The sequence below is a fragment of the Danio aesculapii genome, chromosome 8 (genome assembly GCF_903798145.1).
Source record: "Danio aesculapii chromosome 8, fDanAes4.1, whole genome shotgun sequence".
In the NCBI taxonomy this organism is placed as follows: domain Eukaryota; kingdom Metazoa; phylum Chordata; class Actinopteri; order Cypriniformes; family Danionidae; genus Danio; species Danio aesculapii.
In genome coordinates this window covers 25,150,540-25,173,945 of record NC_079442.1, presented here as the reverse complement: position 1 = coordinate 25,173,945, position 23,406 = coordinate 25,150,540, and the positions used below count along the sequence as shown (strand labels likewise).

At 34.8% G+C, this 23,406-nt stretch overlaps 1 protein-coding gene across 1 annotated transcript in view; it reads left to right on the top strand.

Annotated features, from left to right (window-relative positions):
* The first annotated feature begins 233 nt into the window (after positions 1-233).
* Positions 234-23,406, top strand: part of slc13a3 (solute carrier family 13 member 3) — a 30,888-nt gene continuing 7,715 nt past the window's right edge. The window contains exons 1-9 of the mRNA XM_056463476.1: positions 234-437; positions 1,647-1,912; positions 2,769-2,932; positions 3,316-3,376; positions 4,549-4,728; positions 16,477-16,602; positions 17,727-17,819; positions 17,898-18,002; positions 21,069-21,166. Of these exons, the coding sequence (XP_056319451.1) occupies positions 330-437; positions 1,647-1,912; positions 2,769-2,932; positions 3,316-3,376; positions 4,549-4,728; positions 16,477-16,602; positions 17,727-17,819; positions 17,898-18,002; positions 21,069-21,166 (1,201 nt within the window). The 5' untranslated portion in view covers positions 234-329. The remainder of the gene's footprint in view (positions 438-1,646; positions 1,913-2,768; positions 2,933-3,315; positions 3,377-4,548; positions 4,729-16,476; positions 16,603-17,726; positions 17,820-17,897; positions 18,003-21,068; positions 21,167-23,406) is intronic.

Below are 23,406 nucleotides of genomic sequence, written 5' to 3'. Positions count from 1 at the left end.
GCAGTAGCCTAGGTCATAACCACTGACCTCGCACAACCAGTATTATAGCTTTACAAACACTTCTTTGGTTAACAGAGCAACCTTTAATGCTTACTCGGTTCGTGAAGTAGAACACATTGGTCTTCTTTGCTGGCGCTCTAGACCGACTCACGTTGAAGGCTAAAGTCGAGGGGTCTTTAAGGGAGTTAACGAGTAAGCCAATAGCTAATCTTCTCCCGCTGTGCTAAAAAAATAATAAAGCAAAAGTAATAAAGTTGGAGACCAAGCGCCAGAGCTGCGGCGCGCCACACTGGAAAGACAAGGGAAGGAAACAGTTTTAGTTTGTCGCTATGGACCCTGTAAAGTTTTCCAAAAAGCTCTGGTGCGCGCGCAAACAGCTCATCCTGGTACTTGTGCCGCTGCTGCTGCTCCCGCTGCTCTTCGTTGTGCCACCGAAGGTAAAACGTTAAAACCAGTCACCTGCTGCTATGAGGCTTTTGAATCACACAGTTCATTAAAAATTACTTAAATATGTGCATATATTGACTTATTCTTATATTTGAGATTAGCGCGAGCTCTGTTTCTGAAGGGATAGTTCACTCCAAACAGCCTTTTTGTCATGATTGATTTAACCCTAATGTTTCAAAAATGACTTTTATTTTTATGGATGTATTTTCCCCTGTGGAACACAACAGAAATGTGTAGTTTTGAGAAGAACTTTTAGTTTTTACACCATATTGGTGCAAGCAAACGTTGATATATTTGATCAAATATTTACATGTGAAGAGTTCAGATGCAAAGCCTCTAAATGCCATTAGAAATCTTCTTCTAAAATGAGCATTTTCCTATTGATTCCTGTGCAGTTTCAGATATTTCACTTTTATGGTAATCAATAGGCAATTTTAATTGCCTTTAACGTCAAATAGCAGCATGTAAACATAAGACAAAGAAAAATGCTCATTCTAGAAGAACATTTCAGATGGCATTGAGAGGGTTTTGCATCTGAACTTTTAATGTACAGATGTATACATGCAATATAGGCTTATAGAGATCCATAAAACTATTTGAGCTTCAAAAAAAGCCATTTCATTTTCAGAAATATAGCACAAAGGTTCGTTTGAAGCAAAACTGTTTACCAGAAGCATTTCAGATTCTGAATGCTAACATAATCGATGCATCGTCAAAACAAATGCAGATGTTTTCTGTATGCCATATGGTATTAAACATGCTCATAGTTAACATTATGATCAACACACTCACCCTTCACACACTGATCTGTTTAATAATGAGGCAAGAAAGAGTTAGTTAAAATGATGCATAATAAGGCTAAAAATAAAGTGTCATTATCTATTAACACATTTGCAAATGCCAGGCCATCCAGTGTGTAAAAGTGTATATTATTTGTCTGAAATACAACAATTTCTGCTTGAAATCTCATATTTAATACTTTGCTTAGGGATTTTAACTCTTTGAAAGGTTTACACTAGCATGCTGTAAATGTGCTGCCTTCTGACTGAAAATGTTGCTGATGTACATTTAGTCCTAAGACCAGCTTGCCTACAGCAAATTCATTTCCATTAAGTCTCAGTAATCCCTAATAACTCATCATTGCTTCCACATAACTTATCCTGTTATCCTGTTAACTTATCTGTTGTTGTTTTTTTCAGGAGGGCAAATGTTTGTATGTGGTACTGCTGATGGCGGTGTACTGGTGCACCGAAGCACTTCCACTGGCGGTCACTGCTATGCTTCCTGTGTGCCTCTTCCCAACCATGGGAATCCTGCCATCCAAAAAGGTCTGTCCACAGTACTTCCTCGAGACAAACTTCCTGTTCCTGAGTGGTTTAGTGATGGCGTCTGCTATAGAGGAGTGGGGTCTCCATCGCCGCATAGCCCTCAAGGTGCTGAAGATTGTAGGAGTGAAACCTGCATGGTGAGAACAATCCTGTGATAAAATTAAGAAACATTTTAATCTTCAGTTAGTTAGTAAACAATTGGATAATTTTAGCAGTGTGTACAGTGACCTATTACAAACATTGTAGTAGTTACTTTGACATTTGTAATAGTGCAAACAGTGGTATGGAAATCTGTTCATTTATTCAGATGTCAAGTCTGATTGTTTACTTTATTAAATTTTAATTTTTTTAAGGTACAGTATGCAAATTTCACCTCTAGAAGGTGCATATTTACATGAAACAGAGGTGTATTTTGAAGATACCATGACTGAGTGTGGAATCATGGGAGTTGTCATGTTCATAACTGTCACTAGTTAAAATTTCTTTATTTGAACATTCTTAAAAACATTTGAGATAGTCTAAGTAAATAAGTCTGTAAAATATATATTGATTCTAGTGGTTTTAGGATATTTTAATGAAAAAAAATCTTACAGTATTGTGCCTTAAATATATATTATTGTTTTGAAAGTTACATGTAAACGGGGATCTATTTCTAAGGATAAATGATAGAAGTTTTTTTACAGTGTGGCCTATTTGATACATTTGAGACAATATGCACATAAGTTAATAATTGTAGATATTATTGGTTGTGAAGTTGTTTATTTATATGACATTAGAGTCTATACAGAAAAGTAGTTCTGATAGAATATAAATTCTGCATCCAGTGTCTTTTTGACACATATTTAGCACTGATTTCTTTGTGGCTTGCATTATTATGTACAGTACTGTGTGTACATTGTCACGTTTCTTTGGATCAGTAATTGTTGTAATAGTTGCATAAAGGTTTTCTTTTTTTTTTTAGCTTTGACATGACTTGTCTTTTTTCCCTTCAAGGCTAATTTTAGGCATGATGATCACTTCCTCTTTTCTGTCAATGTGGCTGAGTAATACAGCCACGACAGCAATGATGCTGCCCATTGCTAACGCCATACTGGAAAGCCTGTTTGGAAATCTTGAGACTCTGAAAGAGAACTGCAAGACCAGGAGTGATCCAGAGGGTAAGTACAGTAGGAACAAACTCATAACGTGTGTTGCAAGAGAATTCAGAAATGAAAGTTCCCTCTTATTTACCACATTTTTATTAAATCATCAGTCATCATGACATCAGGTTAATGATTAATTTGGCCTGAGAATATTTGTTTTGTTATATGTATGCAATCAACCTGCACACATGAAAACACAATATACAACCTGAACACAGAACTTTGCACTAAGTTTTTCCATCAAAGATGTTTTGTTGGATGTCAGAATTTCTTTAAAACAGACACTGGTATGGCTTTTTCTTATCAAAAGCTGTTTTTAATCAGAAATAAATTCAACATGAAGGTTACTCATATTTGAAAAGTATTTCTAATTAACAAAACAAAAAATTCCTCTGCAGGTGAGTCACAGGTGAAGATGCATGTGCTTCCTGAAAAACAGATATTGACTACAGAAGACAGGTGAGTGAGACTCCTAAAGCTTAAAGACTAAAGATCTTAAGGATTTTATATGCATTTACCATGAAAATAATATTTTTAATTGTGGAATGACTCCATTATTGGATAAAATTATTTTAATATATCACAACTGTCTCAGGGCTACATATTTGGGAAAACACAAATATTGTATGTGCCCTGGCATATGTCCGGCTGCATTTTGTGTTTAAAACGATTGATATGGGGAGGTATGAAGACGCTGACCACTTCTGTTCCTTATTGGCCAAGAGTGTACAGTAGGTTTGCTCTTGACAATGGTGGGGACCTATGAATCTATGAATGTATGGTGTGTCACCCACCTCACACACCTTATTCTTGCACGGTGAAAATTCCCTCGCAGTTTTGGTGCTGTTGCATCTGAACGTATCTACAGCCTCTCACATGACAGCAGGGAAAAGCACAGCCAATCTCAATGCTCATATGTGTTTGGGGGACAGTCAGACAGACTGAAAACATGATTTAATCCTTTCTGCATGTCTAGATTAATGTTGCTAGTGCAATTTTTTAAAGTGAGTTAAATTATTGGTGTGGACATTTCAATAGTAGGTGGATATTGTTGGGGACATGTTTCCTCTGTCCATCCTAATTCTATGTCCCTGTTTTTGGTGCTACTGCACGGTTCCAGAAACCAGGTGAAACAAAACAAAAAAAGGCACTGTGATATCATGGTAAAAGCATGTGGGCGCAATGCAATTTTCTCTTCTAGTTTGCTTTTGAAAACACTAGCAGGCTTTTTTGCAAGGATCCAAGAAGGATGTGTAAATGCCACATATGATGAGTAAACGTTGCCCAGGAGCGTATTTGAGATTTGCAGAAATGTACACGACAGCCTTTAGTGGATTTATGAGAATGATGTACTATGGCACGTATGAGAAATCTGTGTTGATTACTTTTGAGATTGTTATAATGCACAGTACATGGTGGCCTAGATTAAATTTGAGAATAAAAAATGCAAGCATACATCGCTTCGACCATGTATTTCACAATTCTCAAAAATGCAGACCTGGGCACATATTCCAATGAACCTCGATTGCATTTTATAGCCTAATGTAATGTGAACTACTTCATAAACATATTAGATCATCCTTTAATACTGTTAATGACTAAGAAACTCTATTCACTCTGTAACCTCACAGACCCGACTGGACAGACAGATCAGAGCAAAGGAACCAGGAAGAGGTCAGAAAAGAGGCAGAATACCAGATGAAAGTGTGGAAGGGATTTTTGATCTGCATTCCTTATGCTGCAAGCATCGGAGGAACTGCAACCCTCACTGGCACAGCTCCTAACCTGATCCTGGTGGGTCAGCTCAAGAGGTATACCCTTTTTTCGTGGTTGCCATAGTAAATTACTAAAGTAATACTTTTTCATTCAAACTTTTATGCGTCTGCATTCACTCACCAGACGCTTTCATCTAAAGTGACTTTCACAGGAGGAATGCATAAGCTGTTTATCTTAAAAGCATCTTTGTGAAGTAATACAAAGTTTCAAATTACTCTGAAGAGTAGAGCAAAGTGGAAGAAACTGTGAGGAATTAACATAAAAAACCCTACTGTAAATGCACATGGGTTATTGGGGAACACTTTACAATAAAGCTGTACTTGTTCATGTTAGTTAATGCATTAGTTAACATGAATTACCAGTGAACAACACATCTGTTAAGCATACTTAATATTTTTTAATGTTAACTAGATGTTTATTAATGTGTTCATTAATGCATTAGTTAATACATTAGTTAATGTATTAGTTGACATGAACAAATAATGAACTGTTAGTAACACACTAGATAATGTCGGTATAACTGAGGACACTGACAACAGAGTAGAGGATCCACGAGCAGTTTATTACAAGAATAGTCATACAGGCAATGATCACACACAGGGGTAAACGGGAACATGCAGGGAAATCTGGAAGTGTCATCAAGTAACAGGCAGATGATCGATGCAGGATAACCAATAAAACAAGCAAAGGTCTAAACACGGAGAGACTATACAAGGAAACGCTTTTTTTTAACATAACAAGGGATGAAACCAACAAGACTCGGCAACATGTGTGTTTGAGAGGTGTATAATTGTTTCATTAGTCCTGAACAGCTTCAGCTGTGTGTGTTTGCATTCATGGGGGATCTGGACCAGGTGTGTGAAGGAAGTGCATGATGGCATTTGTAGTTCATTAAAGTGGCAGATTTGTAGTTCTTCAGCGATCTACACAGGCTAGATCCCTGGTGACCATGACAGTCAAAGTAGTGTACACTACAAAATGGTTCCTAATTCTCTTAACAAATGCTTTGTTGATGGTAAATCATGTTATTTACTCTTTTCCTATCAGCGTTTTTTTTAAGTTGTCAGCCACAGCCAGCATTTTGAACTAAAAACTCATGAACTAAGTTTGCCCTCAGAACATCTTCTGCTAGGAATATATGATAGCATAGTATATAGCAAAATAAAGAACCAAGCCTCTGCTTTTAAACAAAAAATATATATATATATCTTCATGTGTTCATGTTTTATGCAGGTAGGTTTCTTAAAAATGATACATTTGACAAAAAAAAAAAACAGATAAATGCATTTTTTTCTAAAAGTAGTGCAATTTCTAGATATTTAATATATAAATTTAATATACAATACTGTGTGTAATTTACACAAAATATATGGAAAATGCAATACTTTTAAAAATATATACTTATACTAATTACTATACTATATTATATATAGATAAAATTACATATAAATTTTTTTTTTATTAGGTGCAAGTTAATACAGAGAGAGAGAGAAAATATTTTGGTATATTATCCCTTTAAATAAACATTAAATAACATATTATGACTAAACTGTTGGGAATGGACTTCCTGTAGCTATGACTGTTAGTAAATACAAATGTATGAAGAGTTCAGAGACTAAAACCTCTAAATGCTGACTAAAATGGACAATTTTCTCAAGTTCCTGTGTGTATGTTCAGTAAATCCACTTTTATGGCAAACAATATGTTCTTTGCATTGCCTTTAAAGTGAATTAACTGAACACAAACTTTAGAAGAAAATTTCAGGTGGCACTTTTTTCGTTGCAAAGTTTGGTGGCAAAGTTTTCATAGTTATGCTGTTAATTCTCAGCTCAAAAATATTTAATTGTCTTTTAATCGTTCAGTCAGTATATTTTAAATCATGCAATTAATGGAAAAATACTTTGTCATGGAAGTAATGGAAATTCTTGTTTCTCCTTGTGACCTGGAGAAGATTTAATAGCTTAGTACATAAAGCATAATATTATCAGCCTGATAATATAAGAGTACTGCTATTTATGTCTATTCATGTCAGTATTATCGCTGGACGACACCACGGCAATGTTTTTATAGCAATCTGCAGTGGTAATGAAAATCTGTTTTCAGATCATACTTTATTTCACAGAATTCAATCAGTGCTATCAAATTGAGTGCATTAGCTTTATTTAAATACTATCATGAAGAACATTTCAATTCTCATCGCCTTTTAACGAACTTTGAAAACATTGGATGAGCTACTGAAATGTGTAGTATACATTTTTATTTTTAGCTCACTTGTTTTTATTCCATGTATGAAATGAAATATGACACAATTTAATGGTTAAATGAAAAGCTAGAGTTTAACAGAACGCAAAATGTACTGAACTGTTGCAACTAATGCATACTAACAAGAATTTTGGACAGCACAGGCTATTGAAAAAGCTGTTTTGTCAAGCATTTAGGTCACCAACAACAAGCCAGAAAGGAACATAGTTTGATTTCCTTTCAGGATTACCACATAGTTTGCCCAAATCCCAGGGCAACATTAAAACAGTATTCCCAGGCAAGACAAATGCTTTGAATTGTCCTTTAGAAGGTATCAAATGAGCAATTATAAATACAAATACAAAATACAAAATGTAATAATAATACAAAATTCTTAAAGCATAATTCAATTTATCAAAAATAATGGTAAAGTCACAAGTGAAAGGGCTTATATTTAGCAATTATCAACACACTGGCAATGATCCATGTTACCTAACATGATTTGAGAATGGTCCAAAGAACATTTTGTGTTCTTTGCTTTGATCTTTTGTAAAGAGTTTACATGATACATGCCATAGATGTACTTTTGCTCAGGAAATGCTACAGAATGTTCTGATTGTTCTGTATTATGCCATAACTGAAATATTTTTATAAATATTTGGTTTGTTCAAAATAGATTTAGAGGTGACAAATATATTTTTTTGTGGTCTCAGGTTTTTGAGTGCCTCAGTATTTATTCATAATGTAGTTTAAGAGTCTTACCTAGATGCAATTAGGACTAAAAGATATGGGTTTGAAAGTAAGTCCTGCTGTGTGAAAAATGTGTAGAGAGCTAGTTTAGTGAATGTAGGCTACTGTAATTTATTGCAGCTTTGTAGTTTGTTCATGACTTGCATGTAAAGGATGCATTGAAAGTCAGAAGTTTGAATTTTTAGATCATATTACACCAAATATTAAAAAAGATAAACAGAAAAGTATAGTTAATCTCATAGTTTGCTATCAGATTTACACTTTAGGGCTGTTGACTGATTCATTTTGATTGATGACGAATGTTTTAAGTGTGAAGTGAAGTTATTTTCCAGAATACGCACAGCAAAAGAAATTCCAGGAACATACATTTACTATATGATTTCCGTTATTTGAAGTACTTAAAGCTCACAATAGCAGAAAAACTAAAGACAAAGACCTTGAAGTATTAAATGTTTAAAAATTACATACTATTATTGTTTTTTTACTATTGTTTTTTTTTTTGTACATTTTGCATAAACACACTTTATTATGGTATTTTATCTAACAAAAAAAAACAATGTTGAAAAAATGAAGAGATCACTTAAAATTTATTATTGGTTCTGTGGATTTGCCATTAATTGGTCTGCGGTTTGAGCATGTTCATTCGTGTTTTTGATATGGTTACATAGCTTCAAATTTTAAATATAAAATATAATTTTGAGCTTTAAATAGAGCCTTGTAACTTGTAACTAAAATGCTCCTGAAGATCTGCATGACATTTCAAAGTCAAGTCCAGTCAAAAGGTATTCTACAGCACAATTAAAAAAAAAAAAAAACAATACATAAAATCAATAAAGGATATCACATAAAAAAAGAAAAGATAAGGAAAAGAAAAGTATACAATTATGCCTGACCTTAATCAAAAGTCAGAAATAACAAATAAAATTTAAGAGCAAATCTCACACTTTCAGGTAAACATTTTCCTCGGCAATAATTTGTGTCAATAAAAAAAAGCAGCTTACTAGGCCAAAGTGATCTTTGAGACATGTAAGGAATCAGAAGTTCACTTTTTTATTTTGGTGCAGTCTAAAAAAGTCATGCACACAATTACAACTTTTTAAAATAAATTTTAAACTTTATGGGAAGCCAGTGTTAAGAAGCTAAAATTGGGGAAATGTGATTCCTCTTTTTATGTTCCAGTAAGAAGCCTCGCTGCAGTATTTAGGACAATTATCAGATGAGAAATGTTTGTTTGAGGCAGGTCACAGTAAAGGGAATTACAGTAATCTAGGGCGTGATGTTATAAAAGCATGGATTACAGTGTCCAAATCTTTGTGGGGCAGAAATGTTTTCAGTGTAGCAATTGATCTCAGATGGAAGAACCACTGTGCTCATTTGTTTGTCAAAATTAAGAAACAAATCAAATGTAACTCCAAGAATTTTACATTTCTCAGTAATGAGGTAATAACATCACCATTCCTAAAGTAGTTTATTAGTAGAGACAGGGCTGCTGAAACATTACTAAGAGACGCACAGACCCTGTTGCACAGCTAATTCACAATCATTCGATTCTTACAGCTAATTCAACAGCTAATTCAATTCCTACAGCTAATTTGACACAGCTAATTCTTAATCATTCGATCAATTTTCTATCTTTAATTGTCTCTCTGCCTGAAACTGTATTAGTGTGCATTTTAATGGCTGATGCTTAGCTCTAAAACATGTTTTATAATTTACTGGTGGCTGGATTTGAAATAAGAAAAGAGTACTATAAGCAAGGGCGATGCAGTGGCGCAGTAGGTAGTGATGTCGCCTTACAGCAAGAAGGTCGCTGGTTCGAGCTTCGGCTGGGTCAGTTGGCGTTTCTGTGTGGAGAACATGATTAACTTAGTTTAATAAGTTACAATAAACTAAAAACATATGCTGTCATGACAAATTGATCATATTATTTTTTACAGTGTATCAACCAAAAAGCACCTAGAAACAAATCTAGCAATTTTTAACATGCATTCGGCTTTTAGCAACTTTTAAAAAGTGACTCAAATTAAAAGAGCTAAAGACTGCAGGCTTAACACCTCTTTCAGTCTTTTTTGCAGTGCTGCGTTCACTCATTTAAAGTGACAATGCATTGATCATGAACAAAAACACATTGAATGAAGGTAATGTAGCAATTTTAAGTGCATGAATAATATCCACAGATTTTTAATTAAATTTAAATTATTTTTTAAAAATACAGCAAATGTTTTAAAACACTTTTTTTTGGGGGGGGGGGGGGGGGGGGGGGGGGGAAGGGGGGTGGGTCCAAACTACAAACCAGACATCACTAAGTCATTTAGCAACCTTTAGCAACATTTTGTTCCACCGTTAGCAATTTTCTCTGAAAATTAGTTGACAACAGTGGTGAGGTAACCAGTGTAAGCTTGTTAATCGACTACTTTATTATAGATTTAGTTTCTAACCTCTGTTGCTAATACATTGCATATTTATGTAAATAATTTGTCTTCACATTACATAAACTGTACAGTATGATTGACCGATTGTACTCATTGACCGGATGATCCTGAATTTTCCTATGGACCTCAGACTGAACTGATTGTGCTTATGTTCTTACGTTTGGCTTGCGCAAACAATTTGTAAATGTCATATAGTAAAATATCAAAGGTATGTACAAAATAAAACCAATGCAGTGTTGTGGATCAACCTTCAACCTTTGCAGAGGTTGATTCTGTGTGAAAAAAGCCCAAGAAGTCGAGCTACATATGGCAAATGGAAACTTACTCACTGAGAGATTTATGTAGTCTACAGTTAATACTGTATGTTTTAGTTGCTTGTATACTTCCTATGTGATTAAATGAGGGTTTGTAAATGTGTTCCAGCCATTGAAGATCCACTATCAGTTTGGGAAACATTTCTCTCAGTAACTACAGGCTCCAATCATTTACCATAATTCATCATTTATGTTTAATCAGTGAAGAACAACATGTCTCATAATGACTAGACAAAAATTAGAGCTGAGGTTACCAACAAGGTTTTTACTCCTGCTTTGGACTTTAATTAAAGAGTATGTTATAGTGAATAAATCAACTCAGTATTTAATAGAACAAGAGTTTCTTAAAAAGAGTTCCTTTAAAAAAACATTAGATGACATAACTGAAAGTCTTACATGTACTCTGAACAGAAGTAGTTGATAAGTACAGCAAGTGAAGCAAACATAGGCATATACTTGGTGTATCTAATAGTCATCGTGCATTAATCACTTTTTTTTTATAAATAATGTGTAAACAACTTAATAATTGAAGTGTCACCTTCTTCGAATTAGGCTTTCTGTCCTATTAACCAAGCACCCTTTTTGTGATACACATAAAATGCTATATTTATACATGAATGCTGGTACAATATTCAATAATGGCAAAATTAAGTGAAGTTTAGTTATAAACACATTTCGAGAGGATCACGTGCTTATGATTGCTAGCGGCTGGATCCGCATTATCCAATTCTCAATGCACCAATCAGACGACTCCTAAGCTACTACAAATACCCTGGGTTACGTACCACCGCTATCTTCGTTTTGAAGAATCCCCCCATCCACCCCTACTCCTCCTTCTTCCTAGATGGGTGACACGGTGGCCCAGTGCTTAGCACTGTTGCCTCACAGCAAGAATGTCTCTGGTTCTAGGCTTTACCAAACCAGCAGACATTTCTGTGCGGAGTTTGCATTTTCTCCCCGTGCTCACGTGGGTTTCCCCCGGGTTTCCCGGTTTCCTCCCACCGTCCAAAAAACATGCAACATAAGTTAATTGACTAATCCAAACCGGCACTATAGACATGCTCCTAGTAAATGGTTATCTCTCAAGAGCAATCACTGGCTGTTCATTGGTTATTACAGCGGGGGAGTTCTCGAGATCTACCTGAGCTCAAACTCCCTTCTCGCCTTGCAATGGGAGGGAGCCCCGGGCTCGAGGATCTTATGAGCTCAGGGCTCTCTCCCGGGACAGCATGCCAAACAAGCTTATAATTAATCATCAGCTAAGTGTGAACTCTTGAAAAGCAATTCTGTTCTGTAATGTCAGTGTGTCCTACAAAAAATGTCATATTTTAAACTATAGTCTCAAATATACTATATAGTATCAAACTATAAAAATGTTTAACATGATGTACAATAGAAATGCTTGGTTCCACACAATTCCTTCATGTTGTCCCAACACAAATCGATTTAGTTAACTTAATTGATTTTACAAATTTAAGTGGATTGAACATACAACTATTAAGTTGTCCCAAAAAACTGTTGATTCAGCTCATTTTAAGTAAGTAGTTTGAACAAGCAGCAAAAATATTTTTTGAGTGTGCTAGTGAATTGCAGAGCTGGTTCTAACATATCCAAACCCCTATGATCAGATTCTTTCTTAACACAGAAGAAACAGGACCAATTTTTCCTTGTAGGCATGCGATGGGTATTTAAAAGAGACCAATTGGGCCACTAAACATGTTTCTGCGGTTGTTTTTAGAATACAACCTTATGTCCACTGTAAAAAGTTGACTCAACTTAAAATTGTAAGGCAATTGCTGCCAAACTTCTTTGAGTTGACTCAAGTTTTAACCCAATTAGTAAAATAAAAAAAAAACATGCAGCAAGATGTCTTACAATTTTAAGTTGAGTCAACTTTTTTACAGTGTGTGAGAAATCTGAAATGTTACATGTATATGAAATTGAGTATTTATGATAAATGTTTAGTGTTGAATATGTTACATTAGGTGTTTATTTGTCTTATTTACTCCAATAAAACCATTGTTAATCCCTTTATCACTTTAGGACTTCTTGGCAATTTAGCGTGAATGGACTTTTTAAAAATAATTTCTGCGTTTAGTAAACCAAAGGTGCACATAACATTGTAAAGGCTTTACAAAATTTCATCTGGTACTCCAACACAAATTCTTGGACAGGGGTGGTGAATACATGTTGTGAACTGTTCATGATTGCACAAAAATGATGCTAGTGGCAAGCTCTGCCTGGGAAGCTCCTTTGAAAATACCTTTCATTAAAGGGATAGTTCACAGAAAAATGAAAAAGTACTCAATATTTACTGACCCTGAGTTTCTTCTGTTGAACATAATAGGAAGAACAAATACCATGGCAGTCAATCAACAGAATAAAGAAACTCGAACAGGTTTTGAACAAATGAATGGTGAGTAAATAATAAAAGAATGTTCATTTTGGAAATGTTGCCATGCCAACAAAAAGTGCACATAATGGCTGCCTTTGGACATCCAAATCAAATTTTCTGCTTCACTTCCTGTCTCTGGAGATTCCTTCTTCTGATCAAATTTTGAAGGCAGCATAGATGTGTCTTTCATTGCCTTTGTTATACCACAATTCTGTGTTCCATTTCTGACAGTTGAGCTAAAAAAAACAAATAATCATTGTGTCAAAAAGCTTCACTTACACTGTCATTTTGTGTGTAAATGTACATTTTGTTTTGCTACTTCAAGTCATGCTATTTTGCATTTGCATGCATTTTCTTATACTGTACATCAACCATCAACCTAATATTCCCTAATTCATTTATTATGAATAATGGATTATAATGTATATCCTCCTGAGACCCAAAGACATTTTTTTTCTCTTTTTTTTGCTTTTTTCTGTGATTTCCTACATCCTTTGGGTTAAAAAAAAACATTTTGTTTTTACATTTTGTTTTTATTTTTAATATTGTTATATTTAATATTATATTTTTAATATTGTCGTGTGGTCCACTGTAGTGGACCACACGACCATTTTAGTTTGAAACGACCGCCAAACTCAGACAACAGAACTGTACAGGATATGGCTGTAAAGGGATATTAATTAAATATTAATGTAACAAAAACAAAACAAAAGCCATTTTTTCCTTTTGTATTGAAATTCCTGAAACAGTTTAGTCTGAAAGAGAACAGAACTCAAAAAAAGAAAAAAGTGATGTTAATCCAAAACAAATTTAACATAAAAGCGATTTAAAACTGATTGTCATTCTCTAATTGTCTCTAATTTGCTAATTGTCTGATTGTCAGACTCAAAGTCAGAGTCTCCCTAAACTATCTTATAAAGAATCGTCTCTGCTTCAGTTCTGCCTCCTATGACATGCTGTCATTAATTACATTAAGATAGTCATGGTGTCCACTATAGTGGACATTAAAAAAAACATGATAATTTGAAACACAAACAAATTAACAGCTTTGAAAGCTAAATGTATTTTCCCTGACACTTTAATAAACAAATATATATGTAATAATAATAGTAAAAAAAAACATTTAAAAAGCTACATTTTACATGCCCCTCTCCTTCCCATAAAACGTGTTTGTATGCCGGCCATTTTGGATACAGTGTATGAAGTGGTTCCTAGCATGCAATCAAATGACATATCACTAGAAAGCCCAGGATGTCCTCTCAACAGTACAACAGATTTGACAGAGTAGCTCAAAAAATTCAATGAAAATTCATGAAAACACAATGTCCACTACAGAGGACACAAGTTCAATGGGCGGGGTCTTAGGAGGATATTAAAAAAGAATCAATATAGAAAAGAAATTATAAGAAGAGTATATAGAGTTATAATAAGAGTTTTTTCTTTTTTAATAGAAAATGCATAGGGACCCTAGTGACCAGATATATGTAATAGTGTAACTATAGGTTCTATGAGCAATAATAATGAAATGTCTTGTCACTCAGTATAATCAACAAAACTTGAAATGGCTTGAATAGAATTAATGCAGACACATTACTGTCACAATCACCAGTGATCTAGCCTATGCAGATCACTGGAGAACTACAAATCTGCCATCAAATGAACTACAAATTCCATCATACCTGTACTCTCACACCTGTTCCAGTTCACCTTTGATTGCAAACACACGCAGCTGAAGCTGTTCAGGACTAATCAAATGGGCCATAAAGACACACACTCAAAGACATTGTTGCTGAGTCTTGTTTACTGTGTGTGATGTTACGACGTGGTTTCCTTTGCCTTGTCTAAAGCTACGGTCACACAGTGCTTTGTGTGTGCGAAATTCTGTCGTGCGGCGCTGCGAAAAGGGGCAGGATTAAACAAGATGATTAGACATTGATTAAAGTGAGCGACTGCTCCATGTTTTTAATTTCTGTCCAGAGAGGTCCTGTTTTGATCCTCGATTGGTCTCACGCAGTCAAGTGATGCGATTTCGCAGGTTAGAGTTCACCAAGCTTAAACTTTGCACCACAGCAACATGCGAAACTCGACGCATGACCCTGCGTTTCCGGTCTGACGCATTCGCGTGCGTATGAATGGAAGCCTATGGGAAGAAAAGTCAAGTGTGACCGCAGCTTTACCTTGACTTTCTGTGTTTGACCCTTGCTTTGTTTTGTTTGTTTATTTACTTTGTATGCTGCCTGCCTTTTGACCATCTGCCTGTTTATCGACCATAACACTGGATTGCCCGTATACATCTGTTTGTTCCTGTATTGACTATTGCTTGCCTGACCATTCTGGTAAATAAACCCTGCATTTGGATCCACACTTCCTTGTCAGTGTCTCATCACATAACAAATATTGTATTTATCCAAAATAAGCGTCACTGTCATTTGATGGTGAAACTGGTCAAAGCTTCAGTTTTTAAAAATTTTGAATTTGAAGACACTGGAAAGTATAGTTTTGACTATATTGTTGAGATCATGAATAAGAGGCTGATGTTAGATGTATTAGGGAAGTACACTGAAAAAAAAAATTATTAATTGGATTTACAAAATGTTTTGGTTGCAAACTATTTATATGGACTTAATGTAAACAAACAAAGTTAATTTAATGTTCAACTTAATTTGATTGTTTAAATTCAGCCCATATAAATTGTTTGCAAACACTTCCACATCCAAATCCAATGAATAATTTCTGTAGACGTTGACAGTAATTGTAACTGTAAATCGTCTGTTCAGTTAGATATCTAATTCCAGAAAGGTAACTAAATAGGGCTATGTGTTATTGAATTATGTATTTGAAAGTTTTGTTCTTAAATGAAAGTGCTTAGTTATAGTTCACCCAAATATTTTCCTAATAATTGACCCAAAAATCTCAATAGTTATCCTTATGTTGTTCCAAACCCTTTCTGAATACAAATGAAGATATTCTGTATCAAATCTGAGAGCTCCTTTATTTTTCAGATAACAAGGGTGCAGACTCTTTCAAGGTTGAGAAAAGTACCCCCCCCAAAAAAAAACAATCAAAACAGTCAATAAGTGGTTCAGTCTGAATATTAAGAAGCTAGGAGAATACTTTAAAGTACACACAAAACAATAATTTATTAAACAGCCTCGTTTACTCAGTGCCAGTTTAGTGTGTGCATTCAGTCATGTACACCCTGGATGCCGACATGTAATTTCCTCTGTTTGAAACAAAAAAAACAGGCTCATCCAAGGTAATACGTCAGCATTCTCCTGAATGTGCCCCCTATACTGACACTGAGAAGAAGCAGCGGTTAATTAAAGTCATTATTTTAGTTATATACGCCCATTAAGGAATTCTCATTCTATAGCTTGATGATATTCCAACACTCTGGCCAGTTTTGGGATGTTTTTAGCATATTTATGTATTTTTGTGTTGGAACTTTGCTGTCTGTGGAGGATGAGAGAATTCTTGATAAAATTCTCAATGTGTTTTCTGATGATGAGCGAAGGTCTCATTGAATTGGAATGACTGTTGGGTGAACTTATCCTTTAATGCAATCGCTAAACTTGCATGTTACTCTGCTTGCTGCTCACTTCTGGATTGTTTGTTGCGTAATTACATTGTTTTGTGTGATTGTGTCTGTAGCTACTTCCCTGAATGTGACCTCATAAACTTCGGGTCATGGTTTGTCTTCGCATTCCCACTCATGCTTCTCTTCCTCATTCTGGGCTGGATCTGGATTGCTTTTCTCTATGGGGGGCTCAATACACGGTAAATATGTGTTCTGAATACTTATCGATGAAACGCGTTGTAGGTTCTGTATCAGATTCAGAGCTTTTCGGTGGATCCACAAATATGATCAAGTTGTTTTTATATACTGTAGACAGAATTGATTATGTAAAAAAACAAACAAATACAACATAGGCTCATTTTGAAAACGTAGCCGTATATACATTTCTGGAGATCGCAAATTATGTAGCCAGAGCTACGGATGGCTGCATTTTATCTTTAAAACAAACGCTATGGGACAGTATGATGTTGTCCTTTTTTTGCTTACCAGCTGACCGCTTACCTCCATATGGACGGCTTTTCCGCTGTAACCAGTTTGTTTGGTAGCTTGACACTTACGTTGGCGGACTTGAAATGCAGAGCGGAGTTGACCACGACAACGGGGTTCGAGTTTGGTGAAGAACGGTTCCACAAAGCAGTTAAGACAAAAACACAGGCTAAAAAATAAAATGCAATAAACAAGAAAATAACGCTGAGAGTATGGTAAAATCTGAAAATTTGGTCAAATCGGGGCTTTTCTTTTTCTGGATTGCTTTTGAAAACACTGCGGTTGGGTTTAGGGAAGGGGGTGTGCAAGTCAATCGGTGCTTTTTTAAAACACTATTGGTTGGGTTTAGGGAGCGCGGAGGGTGGGGGGGATCAGTCTGTTGGTCAGTCAGTCGACAGCGGCCTCTGGTGGATTTACGTGAGAACAGGAAGTGTGAATGGCACTCACAAGAGAAATTTGAGGTCTGAGAAAGCGTACACAGCGGCCTCTGGTGGATTTGCGAAAGCAGAAACTGCGAAAAATAAAAGTATTTGGCACTCTCCAGAAATGTATATAGGGGTACAAAATCAGAATGAGCCTGGGTTGAACAAATATGTCTAAATTATTATTTAGGAAATATTTAGTTTCTGTTATTTTTATGATTTTTTTACCAGGTATTCAACATTTTATTTACTTTACTTTGTATTTACATTATTTTTCATTTATTTGGAGTAATGCTTTTTTTACTTTTATTTATTTATTATAAAGTATTATAAAAATATAGTTTATTTTATATGTATATTTTCATGACTGCTTATTATGAATAAATTATATATTTTAAATGTCTGTTTTTGACCAGACTTTGTATCAGTAAAAATGACGAGCGGGCTGCAGCAGAAGCTAAAGCAAACGCTGTTATTGATGAAGACTACAAGAAACTGGGCCCGATAAAGTAAGTCACTCAGCACTCAGCTCTGTTGGGCTTTCCGGCATATTTATTCGATTCAAATATATTCTTCTCATCAACTAGATTTGCAGAAGGATCCATCGCTTTCTTCTTTATTATTTTTGCCATCCTACTCTTCACACGAGATCCGAAATTTGTGACCGGATGGTCGGTTTTCTTCCCCAAAGGGTAAGAAATGCAGGTAGTGAAAAATATGCATGACATGTTTTCACTTTAAGATGCAAGCAAGATGAATCCAATGTCTTTTTTAAGTTTTATAGTTGTTAATGTATTTACAATTTTAACATCTCTCCCTCTAAAAACAAATTTAACATGTTCTGATGGACTATTTTCAACCTTTAAGACTATAAAATGAGCAACTGCATAAATACTTTATTTTTTACAACATAAATAACCAGATTAATAATCAGTATAATGTCATAATTGAACAATTGTTTTAGCATTAGACTATTTAGTGTTGTCAAAATATGTAATGCATTTTACACAATAGCAGGATGTTCATGCCTTCATTGTGTAAATGTCAAATGCATTTCATATGTGCTTAAACAAACATGTGCTACTAGGAATTAATTGATTTAAATTCAATAACACATTGGAACACTGTTAATATAAATGTCAATCACTGAAATTAAAGGTTAAGTTATACACTATGTCAGGTTAATCTTTAAACTGGATTCCACTTACAGTGTCAGCCAGAAAAAAAATCTTTTTTTTTTCTTTTCTTTTTTTTTGTGCTCCATCACACTAATGCACATTGACAGACAGGTTCAGAAGTATGGACCAGTTTATCCGCTTCCTCCACTGAGCTGACCTTTCTCTATCTCCAGGATGTCAGTTCACTTTGAGTCATCTCTAAACTAGCCAGATATCCAGCAAGTAGAGACAAATAGAAGCAGAAAGAGAACAGAGTAAGACGTTTCTGGGTGATTCAACACCTGTAGATGAGTGGAACAGGACTGCGAGCACGGCGAACATGATATGATGAATTGGTTAGCAGGGTTATGGCAATTACACTGATTCTGTGCTTCATATTAATGTGCTGAGATGTGATATCAGCAGTGTTGCTTGCATTAATGTCTTTTCTGACATTTTCATTCACATTTTAAATCTTACATTCTGCTGTGATCTTATAAGTTTTACACTACTTAGACCTATAAATTGGACATTTGTAGGCGGATTATAGATTTCTGAAAGAGAGGATTTTGACTCGCTCCAGGCAAAATCCATGCCACACACATACTACACATGTCCACTAAATTATGAAAATCATAAAAGCTATTTGCCTTAGCAATAAAAGTCAGTAGGAGTATTCAAGAATGTTTTGCAGCTCTAATTCATTTATTCTCCTTCAGCTTAGTCCCTTGTTTATTAAGAACACCACAGCAGAATGAACTGTCAACTATTCCGGCATATGTTTTATGCAGCAGATGCCTTTCCAGCTGCAACCCAGTACTGGGAAACACCCATACACACACACACACACACACTCATACACTACGGCCAGTTTAGTTTATCCAGTTCACTTACAGCACATGTCTTTGGAACACGAACACTGGCAAAGTCCACATAGAAATGCCAACTGGCCCAGCTGGGATTCGAAACAGCGACCTTCTTGCTGTTCGGCGACAGTGCTAACCACTGAGCCACTGTGCTGCCCCTGCAAGGGATTAGTTCACCTCAAAATATTTTATATTGTAATATATAATTTACTCACCACTGTGTTGTTCTAAACCCAGACTTTCGTTTTTTTAATGAACACAAAATATATTTTAAATAAATAAAAAAATATATATATATATAAAAAATAAAAATAATTTTAATCCTCCTATTAAAAGTATGATGCTTCATAACATAATCCATGTCTTCTGAAGAGATCTGATTCATAAGATGAGCACATTTAGTTTAGTTTTATTTACATAATCATGGTTTCCGCTACATTCATTCTTCCATGGCGGGGCACCACGCCAAAATTCATCCCGCCACGGCTATATTACAACTTCTCATTCAAAACATTTTATTTTTTTTAATAGCGGATGATAATCGCAGTAAAACGTATTAATAGTTAAGTGAATTATAACCGCACAAACTTAGTAGTAACCATAGTAGTGCTGTGTGTTATTTGTTTAACCCTTTAAGGTTACGTGCTGACTGACTGACTGACTGACTGACTGACTGACTGACAGGTGCGTGATGCTTGAGGCCAGCAAACACGACGTATAGCATTTTACTTTACTTCAGGACTCATTAATACTGCTCTGTAGGTCTATTGGAGACATTCATAAATATTCCTAGCAAGTCTAATAAATGCTGGAGACATACTTGTTACATAAACGAACTAAATCGCACTTCAGCAGCGTTTATTTGACAGCGCACAAGAAGATCTGCGCGCTCTTAAAGTGGCTTATATTTGAGGGGGCGTGCAAGAAGTTTTGTGCACGAGCAGAGGAAATAGAGCAAGCAAAGAGATCAGCATGCTTGAAGGTTATTACATAATGCGATCTCGACTTCTAATACTGCGCTCAGGACATTTTTCATTGAAATAACGCCACAGGTAGTTGGTAGATCTGTGTAAAAAAAGGCCTGCCGCCACAGCTGGAAAAAAATCCTAGAGGAAACACAGATTATATAGATCAGTAAACATAAACTAAAGCTCAGTCATACCTGCTGGATGGGCTAGAAAAAATCTCATTAGTTCAAATGTGTCACATGATTAATCTCATTGGTCATCACTCATCAAGCAAGCATGACCGTATTTGAATGCTGTAAACCAATGCTCTCCAACTCAATTCCTAAAGGGCCATAGCTCTGCACAGATTAGCTTCAACCAACTTCAACACACACCTGCTTAGTGGTGTCTAGTAGACTTGGACACCTTGATTAGTTGGATCAGCTGTGTTTGATTAGGGTTGAAGTAAAACTGTGCAGAGCTGCGACCCTCCAGGAATCGAGTTTGAGACCTATGCTGTAAACATTGCTCACTATAATAAACAATGGCTGATTTCACGACATTCAATAGAGTGACAAAAAACTGTCACATGGTATTTCTGAAGTTAACTAACCTTTTATAACATCTTATTTATTTATTTAGTTTGATCACTTTTAAGCAGTGTGTAATATTATGCGTAAATATTTTAGTAAATGGCTAACAGCTTGTTAACCAAAGTAGATCTCGAATAATACTGAATGGTGTCTAATCACTTCTGTCTGCATGTGTGTGTGTTTATTTCCTATCAGCTATGTGTCTGATGCTGTGACTGGAGTCATCATCATCTCCATCCTCTTTTTCTTCCCATCTCAGCGTCCATCTCTCCGCTGGTGGTTCGATTCCAGAGGTCAGTGGGTGGTTTATTGACTTTCTGTATTCTGGTCTTACAGCAGCTGAGAGAATTGAGCTACGGATGATGAAATTAGTAACTTCAAATTGAAGCAACTCAACAATCCATCAATAATATTCAAATTTATATGATAAATCAAGCCAAATAGAGCAGAATTTGCTAACTGAAATGTTTGGCAGGCAAAACGCTACATGTCATCGACTTAGTAAATTTCCAGGAGCACAGTTCATTCTGGTAGGCAAAGAGGTTTGTAGAACACGTGTGAATGTGGTTAATGTTGAATAAGAGGAGGAATGTTAATGATTCAGATTAGTGTGTTTCAGAAAGATCCAGCAGAGAACTGTGAGCAGAGCGATTATAATAATCTGCAAAAAAGATATCTCTTAATAATGCCTCGTTGCACATTCTACATATTTAAAAAGCCAAGTAGAAATGCATGTAAAATAATGATTTTATACTTTTAGTAATAATAGTATTATGTATTTGAATAAAATACATGTTTATATTGCTGAATCTCTCTATCTGAAACATTCATCTATTATTGTAGTTAAAGGCGACATATTATGTTCCTTTTTTACATGATGTAAAATAAGTCTCGATGTCCCTAGAATGCGTATGTGAATTTTCAGCTCCAAATACCCCACAAATAATGTTTTATAACTCTTTGAATCTGCCTCTTTTAGGCATGCTGTTTTGGTGACTCCCGCTTTAAATTCAAATTAGATTGTGCTCTTTTCGAAGGAGGGTGGAGCTACAAATGCCTATGTGTCAGCATAGTGGCAGATTCAAAAACAAGACTAACTTTCTATGCTTATGAGGGAGAGATTGTCAGTAATGGGTGGGGCTTTCCCTCTCTAATTTTTTTTATGAAGTTAATATTAATTAAGTTAATAAAGTTTTACCATTAGAAGCTGGTTATATTCACAGACTGTTGCCACACAACTATTTTTAAAGCTCATATAAAAGTGATTTTTGCATAATAGGTCCTCTTTAAAACTGAAATAATTTTGATCTATAAATAAAAAATTTCTCAAAACGTACCCTTATAAATGGTTTTGTGACGGGGGTTACAAATACAGTATAATTTTATTTAATGCTGATCTTTAAAAGCTGACTCGGCATAGCAAAAATATGCTAATTTAGAAAGACTCTTGTTTATCTTCGTTGCTTAAAAGAGAACATACTTTCCTTACATTAGCTCTGAACACAATTTGTTATTTGTTATGTTGTGTACTGAATGTTTGTGCATATATATAAAAGGATTCATATAATTTATCAGTTACTCCATTATAATGAAGTGAATGTTCACTGATAAAATGTATTTCTATATTTAATTTTTAAAAAATTCTTATTCAGTGTACATACATACAAAAATAATATTCCACGTGTAAAACAAACAATGACTTATTATTTTGTTGCAACTATGCTGCCTATACCTGTTATATATAGTTCTGTGAAATTCTTTTTCAAAAAATTCACAAATGCTGTTTAATGGTGGGAGAATTTTTAAACCACATTTAAACATTCTAGTTTTAAAAACCCTAATTGCAATTTAAAAGCTTGACTAGGTTAAATGGGTTAACAAAGCAAGTTAGGTTAATTGGTCAAGTCATTGGCCACAGTGTTCTGTAGCCAGTCGAAAAAAATAATCTTACATAGGCTAATAATATTGACTCTAAAAATTTCCTTCGGCTTAGTCCCTTTATGCATTAGGGCTCCCCACAGTGGAATGAACCACCTTAATTTATTTATTTAATATATAAATGTATTAAAAATATGCTTTTGTTCAAGTCAGTCTAAAAGAAATAATACATTCTCAAGAAAATAAAAATAATATAGCAAATACTTTGAAAATCTACTTGCTTATGAGGGCAAGATCATCACTAATGAGCAAAATAATCATCCCTCTGATGACATGTACAAAGGAAGAATGTCAATCAAAGTGTTTCTGCAGAGTGTGATTAAAAAAAAAACATTTTCACCATTAGAAGCTGGTTATATTCACAGACTGATTAAAAGGTTTAAATACCTTGAAAAATGTAAACCTTTAATAAAAGTGATTTTTGGATAATAGGTCTTCTTTAAAAACTGAAAAAATTTTAATCTATAAATCTAAATTTCCCAAAATGTACCCTTATAAATGGTTTTGTGGTCCCAGGTCACAAAAAAAAAAAAAATAAAATAAATAAATAAAAATTATATATATATATCTATATATATATATATATATATATATA